General features: G+C 50.0%; 1 protein-coding gene across 5 annotated transcripts; it reads left to right on the top strand.

Annotated features, from left to right (window-relative positions):
* Positions 1 to 42: 42 nt before the first annotated feature.
* HYOU1 (hypoxia up-regulated 1) lies at positions 43 to 21,589 on the top strand. Of its 5 annotated transcripts, none has more exons than XM_088842977.1 (26): positions 43 to 176; positions 11,022 to 11,119; positions 11,363 to 11,456; positions 11,646 to 11,724; positions 11,878 to 12,032; positions 12,160 to 12,236; positions 12,675 to 12,856; positions 13,101 to 13,216; positions 14,293 to 14,485; positions 14,695 to 14,829; positions 14,984 to 15,066; positions 15,159 to 15,291; positions 15,453 to 15,640; positions 15,884 to 16,022; positions 16,531 to 16,591; positions 16,729 to 16,808; positions 17,314 to 17,499; positions 17,646 to 17,818; positions 17,901 to 17,988; positions 18,111 to 18,233; positions 18,362 to 18,495; positions 18,576 to 18,660; positions 19,279 to 19,519; positions 19,612 to 19,659; positions 19,931 to 19,984; positions 20,098 to 21,589. In XM_088842977.1, the coding sequence occupies exons 2-26, from the start codon at positions 11,029 to 11,031 to the stop codon at positions 20,166 to 20,168; spliced, it is 3,009 nt and encodes a 1,002-aa protein (XP_088699103.1). In that variant the 5' UTR covers positions 43 to 176; positions 11,022 to 11,028; the 3' UTR covers positions 20,169 to 21,589. The 5 variants fall into 5 exon arrangements, with proteins under 5 accessions (XP_088699103.1, XP_088699102.1, XP_088699106.1 ...); XM_088842976.1 differs by lacking the exon at positions 43 to 176 and adding an exon at positions 9,943 to 10,042; XM_088842980.1 differs by lacking the exon at positions 43 to 176 and adding an exon at positions 10,049 to 10,180 and having other exon boundaries at positions 19,934 to 19,984.
* The last annotated feature ends 1,653 nt before the right edge of the window (positions 21,590 to 23,242 follow it).

The following is a 23,242-nucleotide window of genomic DNA, read 5'->3' as shown; positions in this document are numbered from 1 at the left end:
AGGTCACATGACAGGAGCCAGAGCATCACATGACCCGTCGACGTCCTGGAGTCTGGGTGCGCCTGCGCTCTCCTCTCGCAGTGACGCTTTCTCGCTGCTGGGACGGTGGGCGCGGCCGCTTGAGGCACGGTTCACCACCCGCAGCTCGCTCCGCAGTTATCGGTTTTGCCGGCTCTGTAAGTGCCTTGGCTGAAATGCTTCTTAAAAGCTAGACCTTCATCTCTCTGGGCATCAGTTTCCTCTTTAACTAAGCTGGCGGGCAGTGAGGGATCAAGATGAGGGATGACACGCGGTTTGTGAATTGTAACCCACTGTGCCTAGGTGAATTACCTTCGGCCTCACAGGACTGTTTTGAGGCCTGAGTGAATCGGTGTGTATTAAACTGGTTTTTCGGCTGTAGGAAAGGGGAAATTAATGGTTTGTGTCTGCCACCAGGTACAGATTGTAACTGTAGTCAGTGTGTTTTTGTGTCCCTCTGTCAGAGGCCTGGCATTTATTGGGCACCTAAAACATGTTTCTTAAGGAAGCTGGGAAATATTTCTGGGGCACAAATCCCAAGAACCTGGGCTTTCTCTCCTTGCCATAATGACAGGATATAAGCAGGGTATAGCAAAGAGCCTTGAAGCCGCGGCACTGAGCACTGCGTGATTTTACAGGTGACAAGGGTCAAAGACACTTCATGGTACCCACGGGCCCCAACTTGGGCTAAACCAGCTGTCTGTGTGGAAAACTGCAAGTGTACTGTTTTTGCGCCACTGGAAGCTACAAATGGGAGTGACACAGTCATTTGAGACAGTATGCAATATGAAAAAGTGGCCATATGATTAGTATTTATGAAGTTTATTTTTGCATTCCTGTCCCTCACAGCCTATTTTCAGAACATATTAGGCTTTATTCCTCCCCGGATTCTCAGCAAGCAGGGTCTGTGTGTTGCTTACCAAAAAGCAGGTCTAACAGCCTGTTAGATGCTCCAAGTGGATTGCAGCAATGAATGTGGATGATTTTCCTCTTACCCTCTCCTTGATCTAGTTGATGGAAAAAGTTGTGTCTATTTGTATAAAGAAATAAATGGGGGGAGGGCACACAGATTTCCTGATTTACAGCCCAGATTTCTTTTTGATCTAGTTGATGAAAAAAGTTGTGTCCATTTGTATAAAGAAATAATGAGGGGAGGGCACACAGATTTCCTGATTTACAGCCCAGATTTCTTTCTTCTTTGTCATGCAGGTATTAGGACCGTTTTGAATCTCAGTCTCTGAGCAGGAGCACAGATAGGGTCTAGATGGGACCTGATTTCACCTTTGAGTTTTGTCCATTATTAAGGCTGTGGATAATACTTGTTAAAGGAAGCGAAGTGAAAGCAGAGAGATGTGAAGAGCAGAATGACATCTTTGTTGTTGATGTGTTTGCTCCCCCTACTGTCCAGTAGTAGAGGCTCTGGTGTACTCAGTTCAGTTCCGTCGCTCAGTCGTGTCCGACTCTATGCGACCCCGTGGACTGTAGCCTACCAGGCTTCTCCTTCCATGGGATTCTCCAGGCAAGAATACTGGAGCGGGTTACCGTTTCCTTCTCCAGGGGATCTTCCCGACCCAGGGATCGAACCGGGGTCTCCCGCATTGGAGGCAGATGCTTTAACCTCTGAGCCACCAGGGAAGCCCACTAGAGCTCCTGTTGGTGAGGGTACATAAGCAGAGACTGGCCCTCCAGAGGACCCATGGCACCTCTTCAGACTTGCTGCCTTCCTTCCTTTCCTCTTTTTGACAAATATGTCTTTGGTATTCCTGAAATTGTACTAAATGCCCAGCATATATACATGAAATAGACATGGTACCTGCTCTTCAGGGAGCTTGATGACCACCATAGGAAACAGACATTAAAAAGGGCTGACAGTTATGAGCCTTTAATTTCTTTTTTAATAAATTGAAGTAAGTTGATTTAAAAATAAATAAATAAATTGAAGTAAGTTGATTGATGTTGTTTCAGGTGTACATCAAGGTGATTCAGTCATACACCCACACATATAAATATTCTTTTTCAGATTATTTTTCATTATAGGTTATTACAAGGTATTGAGTATAGTTCCCTGTGTTGTACAGCTGGTTCTTGCTGTTTATCTACTTTATATAGTAGTGTGTATCTGTTAACTCCAAATTCCCAGTTTATCCCCCCCTTCCTTTCCTGTTTGGTAAACATAAGTTTGTTTTCTGTGCCTGTAGTCTATTCTTGCTTTTTAAATAAGTTCATTTGTTCATGCTTTTTTAGATTTCACGTATAAGTGATGTCATATGATACTCATCTTTAACTTCATTTAGCATGATAATCTCTACATCCATCTATGTTTCTGCAAATGGCATTATTTCATTCGTTCTATGGCTGATATTATTAATATATATTACATCTTTTTATGCCACATCTTTATCCATTTGTCTGTCAATGGACATTTAGGTTGCTTCCATGTCTTGCTATTGTGAATTGTACTGCTATGAATATTGGGGTACATGTGTCTTTTCAAATTAGAGTTTTCATCTTTTCCAGATACCAGCCCTAAATTTCATGTAGCGAATTATACCTAACGAGGTGCTTTCACTCTTCATAGACTCTTCATAGCAACCACCTGCAGAAGTATCATTATCTCTGATGAGAAACAGAGTCTCAAAGAGGTTCAGGTGATTCTCCCTGAGCAAAAACGTCAAAGTTTTTTGGAAATAAAACGAATTCTTCAGTTAATTAACCTTTAATTAAATAACTTGCCGGGGGTATGAAGCTAGGCTACACTTGTCAGAACATACACCAGGATTTGTCTTTTAGGTATGCTTACCTGAATCCAGGAACTTCAGTGTGGTGAGGATGTAAGAAGGCAGACTACACAGAAAGTGACTGTGTGTACAAGTTCACTTCCAGTTCTGCACACTGAGAACTGGAGTTCTGAAGGGACTAAAGGTAAAGAAGCAACTCGAGTCTTTAGCTTGAAATTAAAGAGATCATGACTCAGAATCAAGAATTACCTAGCAATGCCCTCTCTTTTGCCCTTCAGCAAACTGCTGCCCATGACGTACAGCAGTTCTATCCACTACAGAAAAATAGGAACACTTCTTGTTCCAGCTGCAACTTTTATTTTCTATCATTTCCCCCCTCCCTCATCTGGCTCTCTGGGTAGAAACTATTTTCTTAACTACTGAAGAGTTTGTTGTTTTTTCTCTTAGCGCCTAAAAAGGCTAGCAGCAGTTTCCACTTTAGGAACAAAAAGGTCAACCTGATAAACTCAGAGGTCTTACAGTATAAGAGAGCGCAAGGCTTCAGGGCAACCATGAAACAGGAGAAAGGAGCAATTAGCTGATTATTGATTGTGAAAATCTGGCCTGCAAGAGGGAACTTCGTCATGAATTTGGTAAAGCACTTAACCAAGCTTTTCGCACTGCAATAGTGCATATCTTTTCGTTTTATTTCTCTAGACTGAAAAAAAAAAAGCTAACTAATGTATATTTCTAGAGGAGATCAGTCCTGGGTGTTCATTGGAAGGACTTATGCTAAAGCTGAAACTCCAATACTTTGGCCACCTCATGCGACGAGTTGACTCACTGGAAAAGACTCTGATGCTGGGAGCGATTGGGGGTAGGAGGAGACAGGGACGACAGAGAATGAGGTGGCTGGATGGCATCACTGACTCGATAGACGTGGGTTTGAGTGAACTCCGGGAGTTGGTGATGGACAGGGAGGCCTGGCGTGCTGTGGTTCATGGGGTTGCTAAGAGTCGGACACGACTGAGCGACTGAACTGAACTGAACTGAACTGAATGTATATTTGGTGCTTAGGATTCCCTAGCACTGTGTAACGGAGAAGGCAATGGCAAGCCACTCCAGTACTCTTGCCTAGAAAATCCCATGGACGGAAGAGCCTGGTAGGCTGCAGTCCATGGGGTCGCGAAGAGTCAGACGCGACTGAGCGACTTCACTTTCACTTTTCACTTTCACACATTGGAGAAGGAAATGGCAACCCACTCCAGTGTTCTTGCCTGGAGAATCCCAGGGATGGGGGAGCCTGGTGGGCTGCCGTCTATGGGGTCACACAGAGTTGGACACGACTGAAGTGACTTAGCAGCAGCACTGTGTAAAGCACTTTACCACCTTCTCTAATTTTGACAGCAACCCTGTGATGCCGAAAGCTCAGCTTCTCTGTACACAGGTGCTGCATCACATCTCAGAGTTTTGAGTGAAGTGGAAAAGGATAGCTTTATTTGCCAGGCAAAGGGGGCCACAATGGGCTAATGCCCTCAAAGTTGTGTGTCTCCACTTGGAGAAGATAGTGAGTTTTATAGTAATTGTTCAAAGAGTAATTGATCAGCTTGTGGACATTCTTCTGATGGGTTCATGGTGATGCAAGTAGAAGTTAGTATAATTAACCTTCAGGTCAACTAATCTGAGGTCTACATGCTGGTGGGCAACATACCATCATTAACCATGTCAACTTCTCTCACCTGGAAGGGGTTTCAGTGTCTGCAAAATAACTCAAAGATATTGTTGTGTGTATCCATTGATGGGGAAACAGAACCTTGCCCCAAGACTGCTCTTGACTGCTTGTTTCTCCCTGGTCTCGCATCCCCTCCCTTCCCTAGTTAACAACTGCTTGAATCTGCCTACTGGAACTCAGGGGAAGTGATGGAGGCTGAATGAAGGCTGTTTCCTACAATCAAAGAAATGGGGACACAAAGCCCTTGTGCCCAGGGGCCCCACAGGCCCTTTTTGGTATGACCTGTGAGGCATGTACCTGCATGCCTCTTTGAAAGATGTTGAAACTGAGGCCTAGGAGAGCTACACAACAGACATTTCTTCTGTAATTCTAAAAATATTGCTATAAAAGTAGGAAAAAAAAAAACTTACCCTGGTGCTTCTCCTGCCTAAGGTTACAGTAAATAAACCATCTAGTCTTTTGTGTACACATACAAAATAATTTCTGAAATTACTATTTAAGTGTAACATGCAAACAGATTAAGTGTACATACTACAGTCCATTGAATTTTCATAAAAGCCATTGCAACCAGCATCCCCAAAGCCAGCCTTATGCCCTCTTCTTACTGTGAAAGGGTAAGTACCATCCCAGTTTCTGTGACTAGAATTTAATTTTGCCTGTTTTTAAACTTTATACAAGTGAAGTCATAAACTGTGTGCTCTCTGGTTTCTGTCTGCTTTCCCTGAATACTGTTTGAGGGATTTATTTAAGCAGTTGAATGTCAGAGACCAGTTGCTGTATAGAATTCCATTGTGTGAATCTACCACTATTTAATTGATCCAACTTTTTTTTTTTTTTACAACTTCACGTGGCACTCAGGATCTTAGTTCCCCAAAGGGATCGAACTTGTGGCCCCACCAGTGACAGAACCAAGGCCTAACCACTGGACTGCCAGGGACTTCCCTATCTGTACAGCTATTGCTGGGCATTGGGGCAGTATTCCATTGTAGTGCATTTTGAATTAAGCTATTACAAAGTCTCAGTGAACAAAGTCTTAGTGAATATGTTCAAATAGATATATACCTAAGAATGGGGTAACTGGGTGACAACACATTTTTAAAATTCTCCTGGACCAGGATGTTCACCATAATTGACATTGGCCTCAGCCCATGACATGGTTATATAATGTGTGCATGGTTTATAATGTATGCATGTGCTCTGACTTAGGTGTTCATTTTATTCATGTTCTGTGAGATGGCAGCTTTCTCCCTTGGGCTTCTGCACAGTGTAGGGGAGGGGAGGTAGTCCTCAAACGTTATTACAGGTTGTTCTGAAGCAGAACTAGTAGATTCAGCTGTCTTGTGCTGTGCTGTGCTTAGTTACTCAGTCGTGTCCGACTCTTGGCGACCCAATAGACTGTAGCCCGCCAGGCTCGTCTGTCCATGGGGATTCTCCAGGCAAGAATACAGGAGTGGGTTGCCATGCCCTCCTCCAGGGGATCTTCCCAACCCAGGGATTGAACCCAGGTCTCGCTGCATTGCAGGCGGATGCTTTACGATCTGAGCCACCAGGGAAGCAGCTGTCTTGTTTCATCTAAGTCAGATGTTCTACATAAAAATTTTCCCACTGTTTTACATCTTTCTCTTGTGAAACTCCAATCTGGTCAGAGAACAAAACAGGTGATTCCCCAGAGCAATTGCACCTGCTGCCCCTCTCGGGGGGACAGACACCCAGGTTGAGAAGCATAGCTGCTGCAGACTGTACTCCCACCAAGGATATTCTGGGAGTGGGAGCTCACATAAGGAGCAGGGCAAACTGACTTTCTTATTCTCCCAGTAAAGCCATTCAGTGATCACAAAAATCTGTGGAAAATTCTTAAACAGATGGGAATACCAGACCACCTTACCTGCCTTCTGAGAAATCTGTTTGCAGGTCAAGAAGCAACAGTTAGAACTAGATATGGAACAATGGATTGGTTCCAAATTGGGAAAGGAGTATGTCAAGGCTGTATATTGTCACCTTGCTCGTTTAAATTATATACAGAGCACATCATACGAAATGCAGTGCTGGATGAAGCACAAGATGGAATCAAGATTGTTGGGAGAAAGAAGTAAAATAAAGTGAAAGTTGCTCAGTCGTGTCTGACTCTGTGACCCCATGGTTTATACAGTCCATGGACTTCTCCAAGCCAGAATTCTGAAGTGGGCAGCTTTTCCCTTCTCCAGGGTATCTTCCCAACCCAGGGATCAAACCTAGGTCTCCTGCATTGCAGGTGGATTCTTTACCAGATGAGCTACAAGGGAAGCCCACCCAGAGAGATATCAATAAACTCAGATACGCAGATGACACCACCCTTATGGCAGAAAGCAAAGAACTAAAGAGCCTCTCGATGAGGGTGAAAAAACTGGCTTAAAATTCAACATTCAAAAAACTTCAGATCATGGCATCCAGTCCCATCACTTCATGACAAATAGATGGGGAAACAACGGAAACAGTGATAGACTTTATTTTGGGGGGCTCCAAAATCACTGCAGATGATGACTGCAGCCATGAAATTGAAAGATGCTTGCTCCTTGGAAGAAAAGTTATGACCAACATAACCAACAGCATATTAAAAAGCAGAGACATTACTCTGTCAACAAAGGTCCATCTAGTCAAAGCTATGTTTCTTCTGGTAGATATGAGAGTTGGACTATAAAAGAAAGCTGACCGCTGAAGAATTGATGCTTTTAAACTGTGGTGTTGGAGAAGACTCTTGAGAGTCCCTTGGGCTGCAAAGAGATCCAGTCAACGCTATGGGAAGTTTGTTCTGAATATTCATTGGAAAGACTGATGCTCCAGCTGAAGCTCCAACACTTTGGCCACATGATGCGAAGAACTGACTCATTGGAAAAGACGCTAATGCTGGGAAACTTTGAAGACAGGAGACAGGGACGACAGAGGATGAGATGGTTGGATGGCATCACCTACTCAATGGACATGAGTTTGAGCAAGCTCCAGGAATTGGTGATGGACAGGGAAGCCTGGCGTGCTGTAGTCCATGGGATCGCAAAGAGTTGGACACGACTGAGGAACTGAACTGAAAGTCATTCAATAGGTTTTTAATAAGTGTGCAAAACTGTGAACATACTTGTTTCCCAACAGATTGACCTCTGAAGGAAAGGACAGGTCATCCCCATCTCTGGAATCCCAACACCTAGCACAATGCTTTCATGCAGCACAAGGCCAAATGTTAAAGTGCATATTCTGTTTGAAAGAATCTACCCTACTGAATTGGAGAAGGAAATGGCAGCCCACTCCAGTGCTGTTGCTTAGAAAATCCCATGGACAGAGGAGCCTGGTAGGCTGCAGTCTGTGGGATCACAAAGAGTCGGACACAACTGAGCTACTTCACTTTCACCCTACTGAATAGGTGGTCAAAAGTAGAGTCAGTTATTGAGAAACAAAATCTTGGGGACTTTGCTGGTGGCCCAGTGGTTAGGAATCTGCCTTCCAATGCAGGGGACACAGGTTCATTCCCTGGCTGGGGAACTAAATCCCACGTGCCACTGGGCAATTAAGCCTGCACACCACAACGGGCTTAGAAAACAAGCAAAATCTTTTTCTGTGGAATTGAAATGACAACCTCTATGTTCATCAGTATGACTAAACAACTCCCATGCAATGGAATGTTGTATAGCAGTAAACAAGGTGAAGCTGTACACTGGTATGGAAAATACACAATGATTTATTTTAACCAAAGAAAAAAAAGCAAGTTGCAAACAAGCTAATGATATAACATTTTATCATTTAAAATAAACAACAGCTACATGTTTCAAGAGGCATACATGTATGTAAATAGAGGAAAAGGTCTAGAATGTTACACATCTAATAACAGCAGACAACTCTAGAGACTGGATATTATCAAAGAGATTTAACTTTATCTGGCATATTAGAACTTTTTACAAGATTACATTTGTATATTATTTGTGTAATTAAACTATGTTAGTTTCAAGCAAATTTCTATTTCTACCAATTTCTCTACTACCTGAAGACTGAACTATTCTTAAAAGGAAGGAAAATAGACCTCCCCTTGATACTGCCAGTATGTTGATCTTCAACTCAAATCTGAACCCAGCTGGAGATGTTTACTTAAACCTTTGCTTTTTGTCGCTTTTAGTCACTAAAAGGATGCTGTCTACAACTGTACATATATATAATGACCTGGCTAGGGGAACCTGCCCCCCTGCCTGAATGTTGAAGTGCCTTTATTCAGCGCCTATGGATACACTCTGACCCTGCCCACCTGTGAATGGTTACAGAAAAGAAGAAATTAACACACCCCCTCCCTGATGCTTATTTTGCAGGATTTATGGCCTTTTTACTTTACTTCCTCACCACCACCTCCTCTCTGTTCTATAAAAGAAACTGACATCCAGACCCCAGTCAGATGGTACTCTAGGGTGCAAGCCTGCCATCTTCTTGGTTGCCAGATTTTCCGAATAAAGTCTCTAGTCTTTGCCTCAACACTTTGTCGTCCAACTATTGGCTGGTAGACAGAGCTTGGATTCTGTAACAGCCCTAAGCATTATTTTTAAAAATGGGAAAGGACCAGATAAGATTTCCTTAACCAAGCCTGGGCTGTCATAGCAAGGGCCTTCACAAGAACCTTCTGTAAAGGGGGGCCAGGCAACGATTTCATGAGAGGAAGCAGTGATACCTTATTTAAGAAAAATGCGCTGATGTCAATAAAACTGGAAAAAGAAAGTGTGCTCTCTCAGGACCGTGTAGATTTCTATGGGATTGTGAAGTACAGAGGGGAGTTAAGAGCACCAGATACCTTTCCGAGGTGCTTTAATTCAGAAAGTGCACAGACATAATGAAAGAGAAACAGGAGGTGGTGCATCTGTGCTTAACCAATTACAGCCTCACAAAAGCGTCTTTTGTGTCAGGGATTTGCAGTTCGGAATGTTCTTTCTCAAACTGGAGTAAAGAGTCCAGGCCAACTTCTGCCATTAACGCAAGCTTTATCTCCGACTCATCAGCGAACATGATGGCTTTAGTTTCCGTAAAGAAACAAAACGGGGGTTGAGGTGGACTAAGCAGTCGTTCTCTGATTTCCAGCCAAAGCCTAGGGCAGTTCAATACCGATCAGCAAGCTAGCACCTCTTCCGCGCGGATGCCTCGGGGGGTGCAAGGATGCCTGCTCCTCGGACGCGGCTCCCCGATGACCAGAAGAGGCCCGAGTGATGGACCGCCCGTTTGCCGACTCGCTCCAGGCACCGGGCCCTCCAGACCCGGGCAATCAAACCTTCAGCGCCGCCGCCGGAACGGTCCCTCGAGCGCACCGGGATGGACGCTGGGCCGCGCGTGACGTGGACCAATCGGCAGCGGGGCATCGGCGGTTTTCCTCCAACTGGTTGACTGGCCTCTCCTTCGCCTTCGCGGCGGCGGTCGGAGACGGAGGAGGGGGCGGGCCTAGGACGTGGCCCAATGGGGACGCGCGCCGCGGCGGCGGGGGGCGGGGCCAGGCCCGCAGCGCAGGGCCGGGCGGCGGAGGCTCCAATGAGCGCACGCCGCGTCCGGGGCCGGCTGGTGCGCGAGACGCCGCAGAGAGGTTGGTGGCTAATGTAACAGTTTGCAAGCCGAGGGGAGTTGTAGAGGGCGCAGGTTTGGGGGGCGCGCTGTTGGCCTCGTGGGTTTGTTTGGTGCTGCGTTTGTCCCAGAGCTGGGGCCACGGGAGCGGAGGCAAGAGGTAGCTGGGGTGGGGTTGGCGATGGGAACCGGCCACCCCTTAGAGGAGGCAACGTGCTAGCTCCGGGGGCGGGTCAGTAGCGGGAGTGAGGGCCGCACGGTCGCCGGTGCGCTTGACCCCGCAACTCGGTCCCCGGGGAGCTCTCATGTCTTAGAGGTGGGCTGGGATCCGTTTCCGGGAGTGGGAGCCGCCGCCTTTGGCAGGTGAGGCTTAGGTGAACTCTGAATGCTCGCTGCCTTCTCTGCGCGGAACCTTATCGTTCCAGGCAAAGCGTCTGTGTAGGCAGCGGGGCCGGGGATGGGATGGAGAAGGGGAGCGGGCGGAACAACCCGAAGGGATGCTGAGGACGAGACGATCCCTTCTTCCCTCCCTGCCTCCTCCAGCGTCACCATCTCTCAGTTCCCGTCCAGGCCCGGCCAGGCTTTCCCCGCCAGCGGGGGAGCTCCAGGTGTAGGGAGGTAGTCTAGTCCTGAGCGGGGATCCCTGGCGGCACCCCAGGTGTATGACAGCAGGGACAGTGCTGGGGTGCTCCCGTAGAGCTGCCTATGCAGTGGCCGGAAGGCCTTGGTCTCCTTCCTCCTGGCCTGTTACCATCACTGTTTAGGGATGTGGTGGCCGAGGGCTTGGATCCCCGGTGGTTCACCTGGGCCTTCCTGTGGTCACTTCTGAAGATGGTGAGAGTGCTTGGTTCTCATTAGAAGGGAGGGGAATGGATGTAGCCTGTCCTGCCCTAGATGAGGATGGAGTAGGTGTGAATTTTAAAGCTTCTCTTTTCTGGATGAGGTTCTGCCTCCTTCACTCAGGGCATCCAGTTACAAGTGTTGTTTTTCTCCTCTCCTAGGGACACAATGGCAGCCACAGTCAGAAAGCAGAGGCCGAGGAGGCTAGCCTGTTGGGTCTTGATGACTGTGCTTTTGGCAGACCTGTTGGCACTGAGTGGTATGTACCCCAGCAGAGGCGTCAAAAGAAATATAAATGAGTGAATGATGGATGATATGTGGCGGGCAGGGATAATGAGGCTGGCGAATGGGAAACCTCTCGGCTCTTAGGTCGCCAGACCCAGACATTTTTGTTAGTCTGCTGCTGTCTTACCTTCTCCATGGAAAGCGGTATGCTTTGATTAGCAGGGCCTCAGGAAGGTGGGGAAAGAGGGTCTAACTGACAGATCTGTTTCCCCTTCAGACACACTGGCAGTGATGTCTGTGGACCTGGGCAGCGAGTCTATGAAGGTGGCCATCGTCAAACCTGGAGTACCCATGGAGATTGTCTTGAACAAGTGAGGGCGGCCCCAGGGTCGGGTGAGGAAAAGAGGGTCCACACTGCAGGCCCAAGTGTGTTCTTGGTAGTAGCCTCAACAGACTTTGTGTCTGCATGATTGTGGGGTGTTGTATGTATGTGAGGGTGTTGGGGCTCCTGAGAACACACCCTGCCATAGGCATGTGGCCCCAGTGTGTCTTTTCCTCAGGGAGTCCCGGAGGAAAACCCCAGTGACTGTGACCCTGAAAGAAAATGAACGATTCTTTGGCGACAGTGCGGCCAGCATGGTGAGCTCACAGCCCACCCCTTTCCCAGAAGCAGTGGGCAGAGGAGAGGCAACGGCAAACTCCAGAGTCTGCTCCCTGATCGATCTCTGAGATAGGTAGGTGATGACAGGTTTGGGAGTCTTAACACTCTGCTCTTTCTTTACCTCTTCTCAGGCCATCAAGAACCCAAAGGCTACACTGCGTTACTTCCAGCACCTCCTTGGGAAGCAGGAGAATAACCCCCATGTAGCCCTTTACAAAGCTCGTTTCCCCGAGCATGAGCTGGGCTTCGACCCACAGAGGCAGACTGTGTACTTTCAAATCAGCCCGTGAGTGCCCTGCTGGGGAAGGTGGGCTCAGAGGGCCCACCTGGTGGGATCCCCGTCAACATGTGCTCACCACTGTCCTTGTGTGGATGCTGGGCTTTCCTCACCGCTAACCATCCCCCTCCCCCAGGCAGCTGCAGTTCTCGCCGGAGGAGGTCCTCAGCATGCTTCTCAACTACTCCCGGTCTCTGGCTGAAGATTTTGCAGGTGGGTGGCCAAGGTGGGACCAGTGGCAGCCACATTCCCTGGAGACTCAAATGAAGGCAGGTCTGAGTCCCCAGGAACATTTAGTAACATCTGATGACATTTTTGGTTGTCACAACTGGGGAGCTGCAGCCACTGCCGTCTACTGAGTAGAAGCGAGGGGTGCTGCCGAACGTCCTAGAGTGCACAGCTCTGCTCCCCAAAATAAAGAATTATCTGGCCCAGGGACTTTCCTGTTGGTTTAGTGGTTAAGACCCTGAGCTTCCACTGCAGGGGACACAGATTCAATCCCTGGTTGGGGAACGAAGATCCCATGTGCCATGTAGTGCGGCCAAGAAAAAAAAAATATTATCTAGCCGAAAATGTCAGTTGTGCTGAGACTGAGAAACCCCCATCTAAGGTGTGGAGCTGGTGGGAACCCTATTCTGTTGTCCCCTGTAGAGCAGCCCATCAAGGATGCAGTGATCACTGTGCCAGCCTTCTTCAATCAGGCTGAGCGCCGAGCTGTGCTGCAGGCTGCACGAATGGCTGGCCTCAAGGTGCTTCAACTCATCAATGACAACACTGCCACCGCCCTCAGCTATGGTGTCTTCCGCAGGAAAGATATCAACAGCACTGCCCAGGTGAGCCAGGGAGGAGCTGCCGACCGGCCTGGCAGGGTGGCTGAGTCTGATGATGGAAACCACTTGGCTTGTTTTGCATCTTATTTGCATGCTGGCCCTTGACAAATGCAGCAACAGCCCCCTCTCAGCTCCTTTTGGAGCTGTTTGACCTTCATTTGAGTCGGTGCAGCCCTTTGGAGGCAGGCAGGCAGGCACCCTGGAGTTGGGTTAGGTTCCTGTGACAGTGGCCTTGATGTCTCTGCAGAACATCATGTTCTATGACATGGGCTCAGGCAGCACCGTGTGCACCATCGTGACCTACCAAACAGTGAAGACTAAGGATGCGGGGATGCAGCCACAGCTGCAGATCCGGGGAGTGGGGTAAGTGGGTGCTGCGAGGAGGGCTGCTTGCTGAGCTGCCCTTGGTCTGGGTTTCTTCTTGGAGGGTCAGCTGCCTCACTTTCCTGCTCCCTGCAGGAGTACTCACCTGGCTAAAGCATCAGTCTTTGTAGGATACCTCTCCCAAAGAACATGGGGTGGATTTAGATGCAGGGAGACAGTTTGGGAAGGTTGAAGGGCAGTGACTGTCCCAAGCAGCTTCTGAGGAGATCTGTAAGGTGATAGGCTCTATGAGGAGTGTCAGCTTCAACTGTTTTTTTCTTCTTGGCATCTTTGGTCTACTTATTGCTGATGTTATGTTATTTCATGAACCCATTCTTTTCTGTCCACCTTTACCACTTCCACATTAGTCTGAACTGCTGTCTCCTCTCACCTGCAGAATAGCATGTCTCACTGCTGCCAGTGTGGCCTCCCTCCAGTTCTTTCTCCACATTTCAGCCAGAGGGTGCTTTTCAAACCCTGTCTGTATCTCATTTCTTTAGAAACCCTTCAGTGGCTGCACACCTTTGCCTTGGCCATAAAGCCACCTGTATGTGCCCTGACAACTCCAGCTTGGCTCTGACCCTGAGCTCCAGCCGTCTTTGCCCTCCATTGAACTTGCACACTCTTGTTCTCTCACACCTCAGCCTCTGCCTAGAAAGTTCTTTCCTCTCTTCTTCACCTCGTTAACTCCAGCTCATCTTCAGGTTTCAGCTCCAGCATCACTTCTCCACAGAACTTGCCAGACGCCTCTGAATAGCTGACGTTTCACTGTCTGTTCCAGTGGCATCATCTGTCTCTGGCACAACACAGAGGATTGCTAGCATTTCACAGTGTGGTTGATTGCTCGATTCTAAACTGTTTGATAGTGGGGACCGTGTCTTTTGTTTTTTTTCCTTCTTACAATTGTATTTCCAGAGACAGATACGTAATTTGATACATAGTAGTTACAGTTGAATAAATGGCCAGATGGACTATCGCTGAGAGCTGTTAGTTGTGTGGGTGAGAGCCAGGTTCCTGTGTGGATGAAGGGACCCCGTGTGTTCCTCACACTTGTCCCTCTGCCCTTTCCTGCACAGGTTTGACCGTACCCTGGGGGGCCTGGAGATGGAGCTCCGCCTACGTGAGCACCTGGCCAGGCTTTTCAATGAGCAACGCAAGGGTCAGAGAGCAAAGGACGTGCGGGAGAACCCGCGTGCCACGGCCAAGCTGCTGCGTGAAGCCAATCGACTGAAGACCGTCCTGAGCGCCAATGCCGACCACGTGGCCCAGGTGTTCACATGTGGCTGCTTGAGGGCAAAGATTTCCACCCCCTGAGAGGGTGGAGGACCTTGCCACCCTGAGCTCGATTTCGGGGTGGCCCATCCTTTCTTCCCGTGCTTCCTGCCTGCCTCCCAGCATCCTGTTCCCTTGGTGTCTGACCCACCTACCCAGAGAGCAGGACCCAGGTGAGTGCCCTGACCTTCCTGTTCCTTTTCCAGATTGAGGGTCTGATGGACGATGTGGATTTCAAGGCAAAGGTGACTCGAGCAGAGTTCGAAGAGTTGTGTGCAGACTTGTTTGAGCGGGTCCCTGGGCCCGTGCAGCAGGCGCTGCAGAGTGCAGAGATGAAACTGGTGAGATGGGATCATCGAGGTGGGCATGGCGGGGAGACAGGCGGGATGGAAAGTGAGGAGGTGGCAGGGAGGAGGGAAGAAGTCTGAGAGGAGGCTGTGCTGAGGAGGAGGGCGACCTTGGAGCTGACCCATGCCCCTCTTTCTCCCCCTGCAGGATGAGATTGAGCAGGTGATCCTGGTGGGCGGGGCCACTCGCGTCCCCAAAGTGCAGGAGGTACTGCTGAAGGCTGTGGGCAAGTGAGTGTGGGGCCTGAGCAGCAGGAGGGCTGAGGGGAGGAGGGCCAGGCCAGGCTGCATGTGGATGGTCCTGAACCTTGGGACGTTCACAGGGAGGAGCTGGGGAAGAACATCAATGCCGATGAAGCCGCCGCCATGGGGGCTGTGTACCAGGCGGCCGCGCTCAGCAAAGCCTTCAAGGTGAAGCCTTTTGTCGTCCGGGATGCGGTGATCTACCCCATCCTGGTGAGTAAGCCTGGGTGCTGGGGTGGCAGGCTCCCCGTACCTCTCTCAGGGCCATTTCTACTGTCTGCTCGAGCCTATCCCTCTGTCTTCCTGCCATTGGCGTTCCCCATCCCAGACCCTGCTCTGCTTCTCCACTGGGCCTCCCCTCTCCCGCCGTGTAGGTGGAGTTCACGAGGGAGGTGGAGGAGGAGACTGGTGTCCGCAGCCTGAAGCACAATAAGCGCGTCCTCTTCTCCCGCATGGGACCCTACCCTCAACGCAAAGTCATCACCTTTAACCGCTACAGCCATGACTTCAACTTCCACATCAACTACGGTGACCTGGGCTTCCTGGGGCCTGAGGATCTTCGGTGAGGGGGTGGGGCCAGATGGGGACTCCAGGGAGGGAGGGGTGGGGTCTGCGGGTGACACAGGGGAAGCAGCCTGTGGGCCTGGGCTTGGGTTTGGGCTGAGCTTCTCCTCTGGGAGGTGCTTCCATCCCGAGGGTGTCCTAGGGGAGGGCCCCATGTCTCATACCCAGAAGCTGTGTAGACTAGAGCTTGGAGGCAAGCTTGCAGGGCCCTCCCCTGAACGGCTTTCTCCTCCCCACCCAGGGTATTTGGCTCCCAGAATCTGACCACAGTGAAGCTAAAAGGTGTGGGTGAGAGCTTCAAGAAGTATCCCGACTACGAGTCCAAGGGCATCAAGGCTCACTTCAACCTGGACGAGAGCGGCGTGCTCAGCCTGGACAGGGTGAGAGCAGGAGCCCCCATGTGCCAGGCAGGGCCCAGGTGCCACCAGCCTCTTCCACAGCAGTTCCTTGTGGTATTCGAACATGGTCAATGAAATGGGTGTGGGAGTTGGATAAATCATGGGCTAAACAAGGGATCAGGTTTGGGCCATCTCAGAGCCTGTGAATGCTCAAGGACATTGTAATTTTCAGGGTCTAGGATGGCTGAGAAACCTGCTTATTAACAACGGTTCACAGGATTTGTATCTATTAGAACATACTGTGGGCAACAATGGCCCATTCTGTTGAGTAGAGGAGTGTGAGGGTGAGGAGGGGGAAACTTCAGTCCCCTCCTCAAAGGGCTTGTAGTCAACCAGGGTGGAGGAGACTCCATCCAGGAGCCCTTGAAGGAGGCAGGGGAGAGGACAGGCTAGCTCAGCTGGAAGTCACACGGTTGTGCGTAAACAGTAACCCACCAGGCAGGATGTTTGTGGAGAAAAGGTGGGTTAGCATGTGCTTGTCTGTTTTCAGGTGGAGTCTGTGTTTGAGACGCTGGTGGAGGACAGCCCAGAAGAGGAATCTACTTTGACCAGTAAGATGAGCGTGTGCACGTGTGTGAGAGAGTGTCCTTGTGGGCCTTCCAGGGAGGTGGGCAGGCCTTGCCCTTAGGGTTGGGGGTGGAGTCACTTCTGTGGTGCCCTTGAAGTCTTTGGGTTTTCCTCTTTCTAGAACTTGGCAACACCATCTCCAGCCTGTTTGGAGGTGGCAGCACAGCAGATCCTAAAGAAAATGGTACTGACACAGTCCAGGTAAGGCCAGGATGGAGCCGGGAAGCACAGAGGATGGTGCCTGGGACCAGGTGGCGGCAGAGACAGGGGGTTGGGGTGTCGAACCCCGCTTCTCAGGATGTGATAGACCCCGCCTCCTCTTAGCCTGTGAAGGGGATGGCAACCCTCTCCAGTATTCTTGCCTGAAGAATTCCATGGACAGAGCAGCCTGGTTTCTACAGTCCATGGGGTCGCAAAGGGTTGGACACGACTGAACGACTTTCTTTCTTTCTTTCCTCTTAGCCCGAGCTGGGTTCACCACACCCTTCTCTGGACTCTGAGCCATCCCAAGGCTCACTGTCGCCTCCAGACACTTCCTTTGTCCAGCTGGACTGCCTCAGTCCAGACGCCTGTTGCCCATTTCCACACAGTGGTCCTCTGTCTCCCCTAAGCTGTGTCACAGGCAGTGAGCCCCTCAAAGCGGAGCCAGCCCTGATCCACGGACCCTGCTGGTGACTCCTCAGAGGGTGTGTCTGCTTGTTTCCAGGAGGAGGAGGAAGGGCCTGCTGAGGGGAGCAAGGACGAGCCTGGAGAGCAAGCGGAGCTCAAGGAGGAAGCTGAGGCCCCAGCAGAGGACACCTCTTCGCCCCCACCCCCTGAGGCTAAGGGGGCTGCAGCCCCTGAGGGAGAAAAGGCCGCAGAGAAAGATGGCAGGGACAAGCCCGAGGCCCAGGTGAGCTCTCGGCAGAGTGAAGTCGGCCTGGACCCAGAGGCTGACGGGGCAGGCGCCTGCCGTGCTTCCTGTCCCCAGAGCCATCCCTGCCTGTGGAGGACAGGAGGGCTGATGCTTTCCCTGACACCCTCGTCTCTTCCCCACAGAAGCCAAGCGAGAAGGGGGAGGTGGGGTCTGAGGGTGCCCCTCCAGCCCCGGAGGAAGAAAAGAAGCAGAAACCAGCCCGGAAGCAGAGGATGGTGGAGGAGATCGGGGTGGAGCTGGTTGTCCTGGACCTGCCCGACTTGCCCGAGGACCAGCTGGCCCGCTCGGCCCAGAAGTGAGTAAAGGCTGCAGGCGTGCGGAGGGTGGGCGCAGGGTGTGGAGCGGCACCCCTTACGCCTGCTGCCCCTTATCCATAGACTCCAGGACCTGACACTCCGGGACCTGCAGAAGCAGGAACGGGAGAAAGCAGCCAACAGCTTGGAAGCCTTCATCTTTGAGACCCAGGTTGGTGAGCTGGGACACAGGCCTGCTTCAGGACAAGGGACGGGGTAGGGGAGGAGGGTTCTGCCCCAAGAGCCTTGCCCTGAGGGCCTGCGGCACGCTTGTGCTCTGGTGCACCTCCCCAGGACAAGCTGTACCAGCCCGAGTACCAGGAAGTGTCGACCGAGGAGCAGCGTGAGGACATCTCTGGGAAGCTCAGCGCCACGGCCACTTGGCTGGAGGATGAGGGCTTTGGGGCCACCACAGCGGTGAGAGAGCTCCCAGGACGTGGGGGTGGGATGCGGAAAGGAGAGAGCTGGGGAGTGAGGCCATAAAGAAGGGTGCAGGGCCGTCGTCCCCTAATACCTCTGCCCTCTCCCACCCCCACGGCCGTCAGATGTTGAAGGAGAAGCTGGCTGAGCTGCGGAAGCTGTGCCACGGGCTGTTTTTTCGGGTGGAAGAGCGCAAGAAGTGGCCCGAACGGCTGTCTGCCCTGGATAATCTCCTCAATCATTCCAGCATGTTCCTCAAGTGAGCGGCCCCTCTATTCTTCTTCCCCACTCAGTCCCGCCCTGTCCCTCCTGGGCTGACTGTCTCCCCTCTGACTGCAGGGGGGCCCGGCTCATCCCGGAGATGGACCAGATCTTCACTGAAGTGGAGATGACGACCTTAGAGAAAATCATCAATGAGACCTGGGTAATCCCCGTATAAATACTTAGTTGGAGACTTACCTGGCAAGGTGGCCCGTCCTTGGCAGCCGGGGAGATGCGGAGAAATGGAGACTCAGCAGTCTTTGCCTCCTGGCTTGGCAGCGCTTGAGATCACGTCTGATCAGTCCCAGACCAGGGTCATAGCCATGAGTCCTCGATTAGAGGGGTGGAGGGGCCCATCCCCGCGGGGTCAGAGAGAGCTGCTGTGAGGAGCTGGGGCTTGACCTGCATGCAGAAATTGGGGCAGGGTTTGGGGAGGTGAGAATGGCTTGTTGCGAGATGCAGAAGCTGTTGTGGATGTGGGGGCTGTTTTTTGAACCAGAGCACCAAAGCGGTTGAAATAAGGAGAAAAATAATCAAGAAAAATAATCAAGTTCAGCTGTGGTTAGTCCATAGAAATAGGATGGAAGCCAGAAATGGGCATTTTGGCACTCCCTTGTGGAGAGCCTCGAATGCCATCCTGAGGTATCTGTTTGCTTCTGGGGCTGACAGTGATGGGCAGTGATTTGAGGTCTGAGGGGAAGAGCCAGAGGTTGGTTGGGATGAGTTTCGTCCGGGACAGAGGCATCTGCTGGCTCAGAGCCTGTCCTGACCTCGCCCACAGGCCTGGAAAAACACAACCGTGGCCGAGCAGGCCAAGCTTCCCACCACAGAGAAGCCTGTGTTGCTCTCGAAAGACATCGAGGCCAAGATGGCAGCCCTGGACCGCGAGGTGCAGTATCTGCTCAATAAGGCCAAGTTCGCCAAGCCCCGACCCCGGCCCCGGGACAAGAATGGTACCCGGGCAGAGGCTCCCCTCAATGCCAGTGCCAGTGACCAGAGCGAGAAGGTCATCCCTCCACCAGGTGAGGGCAGGGGACTGGTTCAGGCATCACTGGGCAGGAAGAAGCTTTCCCTTCCCTCTGGGGACTACCTTTTTCTCCTGGTTTCTTTCCAGGCCAGACTGAAGACACGAAGCCCATCCCAGAACCTGAGAAGGAGACTGGTGAGCTGGGGAAGCGGATGGGGAACATGGACATCACGTAGTCCCGAGGGGTTGGCAGACTGGCAGGACAGCCTCTTCCTGGACAGCCCTGGAGCTTTGAATGGCCTTTACATTTTGTAGATGGTTATTTCCAAAAACAATAGACCAGGTGTGGCCCACAGATCCTAAAATACTGACATTTACTGTCTGGATCTTTTTGGAAAAAGTTTGCCAACCCCTCTGTCAGCTCCTTCCTCCCTCTTGCAGACACTAACCTGTTCTTTCCGCAAAGCAGGACCTGAAGCAGTAGACTCTGAGCCTCTGGAATTAGGGGGTCCCGCAGCAGGTGAGGGTGGAGGTGGCGGGCTGTGCTGGGGGGCAGTGCCTGCCCTGAGCTGGGCCTGTTCCCTCCGCCTCACCTCCCTCCATCCTTTGCTCTCTTCCCCCAATTCCTCCCAGAATCTGAACAGAAGGAACACCCAGAACAGCCGACAGGACAGAAGCGAACTTTGAAGAATGATGAACTATAACCCCCGCCTCCCAGTTCCCCACTTGTCCCTGCCCCCTTCTCTCACCACCTCTATTTATTAAACACCAAGGACTGGGGGAGGGTTGGTTTCCCCCCACCCCAGAGGCTTCAGTTCCTCTTCTCTCACCTATGACTGGAGGTGCAGAGAAGGGGAAGGAAGGGACGGCTTACCTGTTCCTTCTGGAATAATTCTGTGGTTCAAACTGAAATCGTTCTGTTCCTCAACCCCACCCGCTGGTTCCCTACCCATCCAGGTCCTCGTTTGGGAAAAATCACTATTATGTCTTAATTCTTCGCCTGCGGGTAGGTGAGAGCATGGCCATCAGTAGTTGGTTGACAGACCTGGTAGTGGGAAGGGTGTCCTGGGTTGTTAGAGGGTTTCCAGTCTCTTCTGGTTGTCCTTCCCTCGCTTTTCCACCACAAGATCAATGCCACACAGCCTAGTGTCTGCAGAACCTTGGTTTCCAGGTTTGGTTTCTGAGCTCCTGTCTGTACTTTAGCCTCCTCCAAGGTTTTTTCCCCTAAAAATCCCCATTCCCATGCCTCCTCCCTGTGAGTCTCCTTGCCTTTCTCTTGCACGTTGGACAGTCCTCTGCCTCTTGGCCAGAGCCCGTCCATCTGGACTGTCTAAGTTACTCAAGATCGACCCCCACGCACATGTACAAGCCCAGTGGCCAGAGTAGACAGGGAGAAAGTGAAGAAGGGAATCCAGCCACCTCTCCAGAGAGTAGATGTGTGAGCGCTGTAGCTCCCTCACCTGTGGACTCGGCCAGGAAAGCTGTGTGGAGTGGCTGGTGCAGGGTGCCAGCAGCTGCAAGCAGCTGTTGAAATCTGCATCTTCCCGGTAACCTGGTACTCCATGGCCCTCGGTCTTCTGCCCCGCTTCTCTCCCTATTGTTCTGCCCTCTCAGACAGAGCCTTTCCCTCACCCCCTGGCCCCCTGGGCTCACCAAAATGTGCTTTCTACTGTGAGCCCCTTGTCCCAAGACCCTGGGGGCAGGAGAGACTGTGGCGTGAATGTAGAACTGCCACCTCACTCTCACGGAGGCAGGCCTTGTGGTCAAAGGAAGAGGGTGCAGGCTGGCCTTTCTGTAGTGCATTGCTCTGCTGGGATGGGGGCCCTTTACCCACCACGTTGTTGGGCAGCCCACCCCCCAGGGTCCCATCTGTAGCAGGAGCCAGGGCTACCACCCACACTCCCAGGGCATGGGGGAGCCTGGTTGTATCTGTCTCTTGTCTTTTTCTTTTTTCTTTCTTTTTTTTTTGCCACATTGGCAGAAATGTGCCCTAAGGGTCCTATCCTGTCCTATATGTTTGAATTGTTTCACTAGCAGTTGAGGCTGGTTGGACAGATTTGAGTCAAATTGTACTTCGCTCCATTGTTAATTGAGAAACTGTTTCAATAAAATATTCTTTTCTACAGTTTTTGTGCTGTGATTTTTTTTTTTTTTAATGTGTTTATTTCTAGATCTTCCCTGGTAATCCAGTGGCTAAGATTCTGTGCTTCCAGCACAGGGGGCACGGGTTCAATGCCAGGTTGGGCAAGTTCCACATGCCACATAGGATGGCCAAAGGAAAATATGTTTATTTCTTGACTATAAATAATGCATGTTTATTATGGCAAGTTTAGAAGGTAAAAATTTGAATAACAAAATTACCTATAATACTACCACCAAAACATCGTTAACATTTTGAACTTAGTTGAGATTCATGCATGTAATTTTTCTTGAAAACAAAATTGTTTTATTTTTCCTCTGACATTATTTGGACCAGATATTTTTAGATAATATTTGAGGTATTTTTAGATAACCATTTTTAAGGTAACAGTTTCATTTTACAAATAAGAAACAGCAGTTCAAAGAGGTTGAGAGGTCCAAGGAATCAGGTATTGAGAGGCTCAGCTAAGTTTGAATGTAATGCTGACCCTATAACCCTTCTCTTGTTATCCTGACACAGGAATGTGTTGCTACAGCTTCATCATTCGTACAACAGTTGATTTGGTAGTTCATTGGTTGCAATGAAGCCATGTTTCACCAAAGGAAAGCCACTGTAGTCATTAATCATCTATGTGTCTAAGCAGTTGAATAAAAACTGACCATGAAGGTTGTGTTTTTCTATAAAGCTTGAACAAGTCAGACAAGTTTTGAGCCTGAAGCTTTTTTTTTCCCCAACAGTTTTTAAGGGCAGTTAGGTTCACAGCAAAATTGAGCAGAAAGTACACAGAATTCCCATATACCCTCTAGCCCCATACATGCACAGCCAACCCCAGCATCAACACCCCACACTGGAGCAGGTGGTTTGTTACGATCTGTGAACTATTATCATAACTATTAGGATCTGTGATCCATCACGTAGCATACAGAGTACTCAGCGTCCTAAAAGTCCTCTGTGCCCTGCAGATTCATCCCTCCCTCCCCTTTATGACTCCTGGCAACCACAGATCTTTTTACTGTTTCCATACTTTTGCCCTTTCCAGAATGTCATGTAGTTGGGAGTCCTACAGTATATAGTGTTTTCAGGTTGATTCCATTCACTTAGTAATGCATTTAAGGTTCCTCGTCTTTTCGTGGCTTGACTGTCTTTTTAACACTGACTAGTGTTGCATCGTCCAGATGTATCATAATTTAAACATTCACCTACTAAGGAACATCTGGGTTGCTTTTTCAAATTTTGACAATTATGAATAAAGCTGCTTTAAACATCTGTGTTCAGGTTTTAAGTTTTCTATTCATTGGTGTGTAGTTATGTATATATTTAAAGCTAACATCATAACCATGTTATTAGCAATTTTAAGTATATTCTTATTTTTTTAATAATTTTATTTATTTCCTTTTGGCTGCACTGGGTTTTAGTTGCTCTGTGTGGACTTTCTCCAGTTGACGCGAGTGGGCCTACTGTTTGTTGCAGTGTGCAAGCTTCCCATTGGTGGCTTCTCCTGTGGAGCACAGGCTCTAGGTGCATGGGTTTCAGTAGTTGCTGTACGTGGGCTCAGTAGTTGTGGCAAACAGGCTTAGTCGCTCTGCGGCACGTGAAATCTTTGACCAGGGATGAAACACGTGTCGCTCTCACTGGCAG

Source organism: Moschus berezovskii, chromosome 14 (assembly GCF_049115385.1).
Source record: "Moschus berezovskii isolate FMDL1 chromosome 14, NW_MosBer_1.0, whole genome shotgun sequence".
Taxonomy (NCBI): domain Eukaryota; kingdom Metazoa; phylum Chordata; class Mammalia; order Artiodactyla; family Moschidae; genus Moschus; species Moschus berezovskii.
This window is presented reverse-complemented; position numbering and strand designations above follow the sequence as displayed.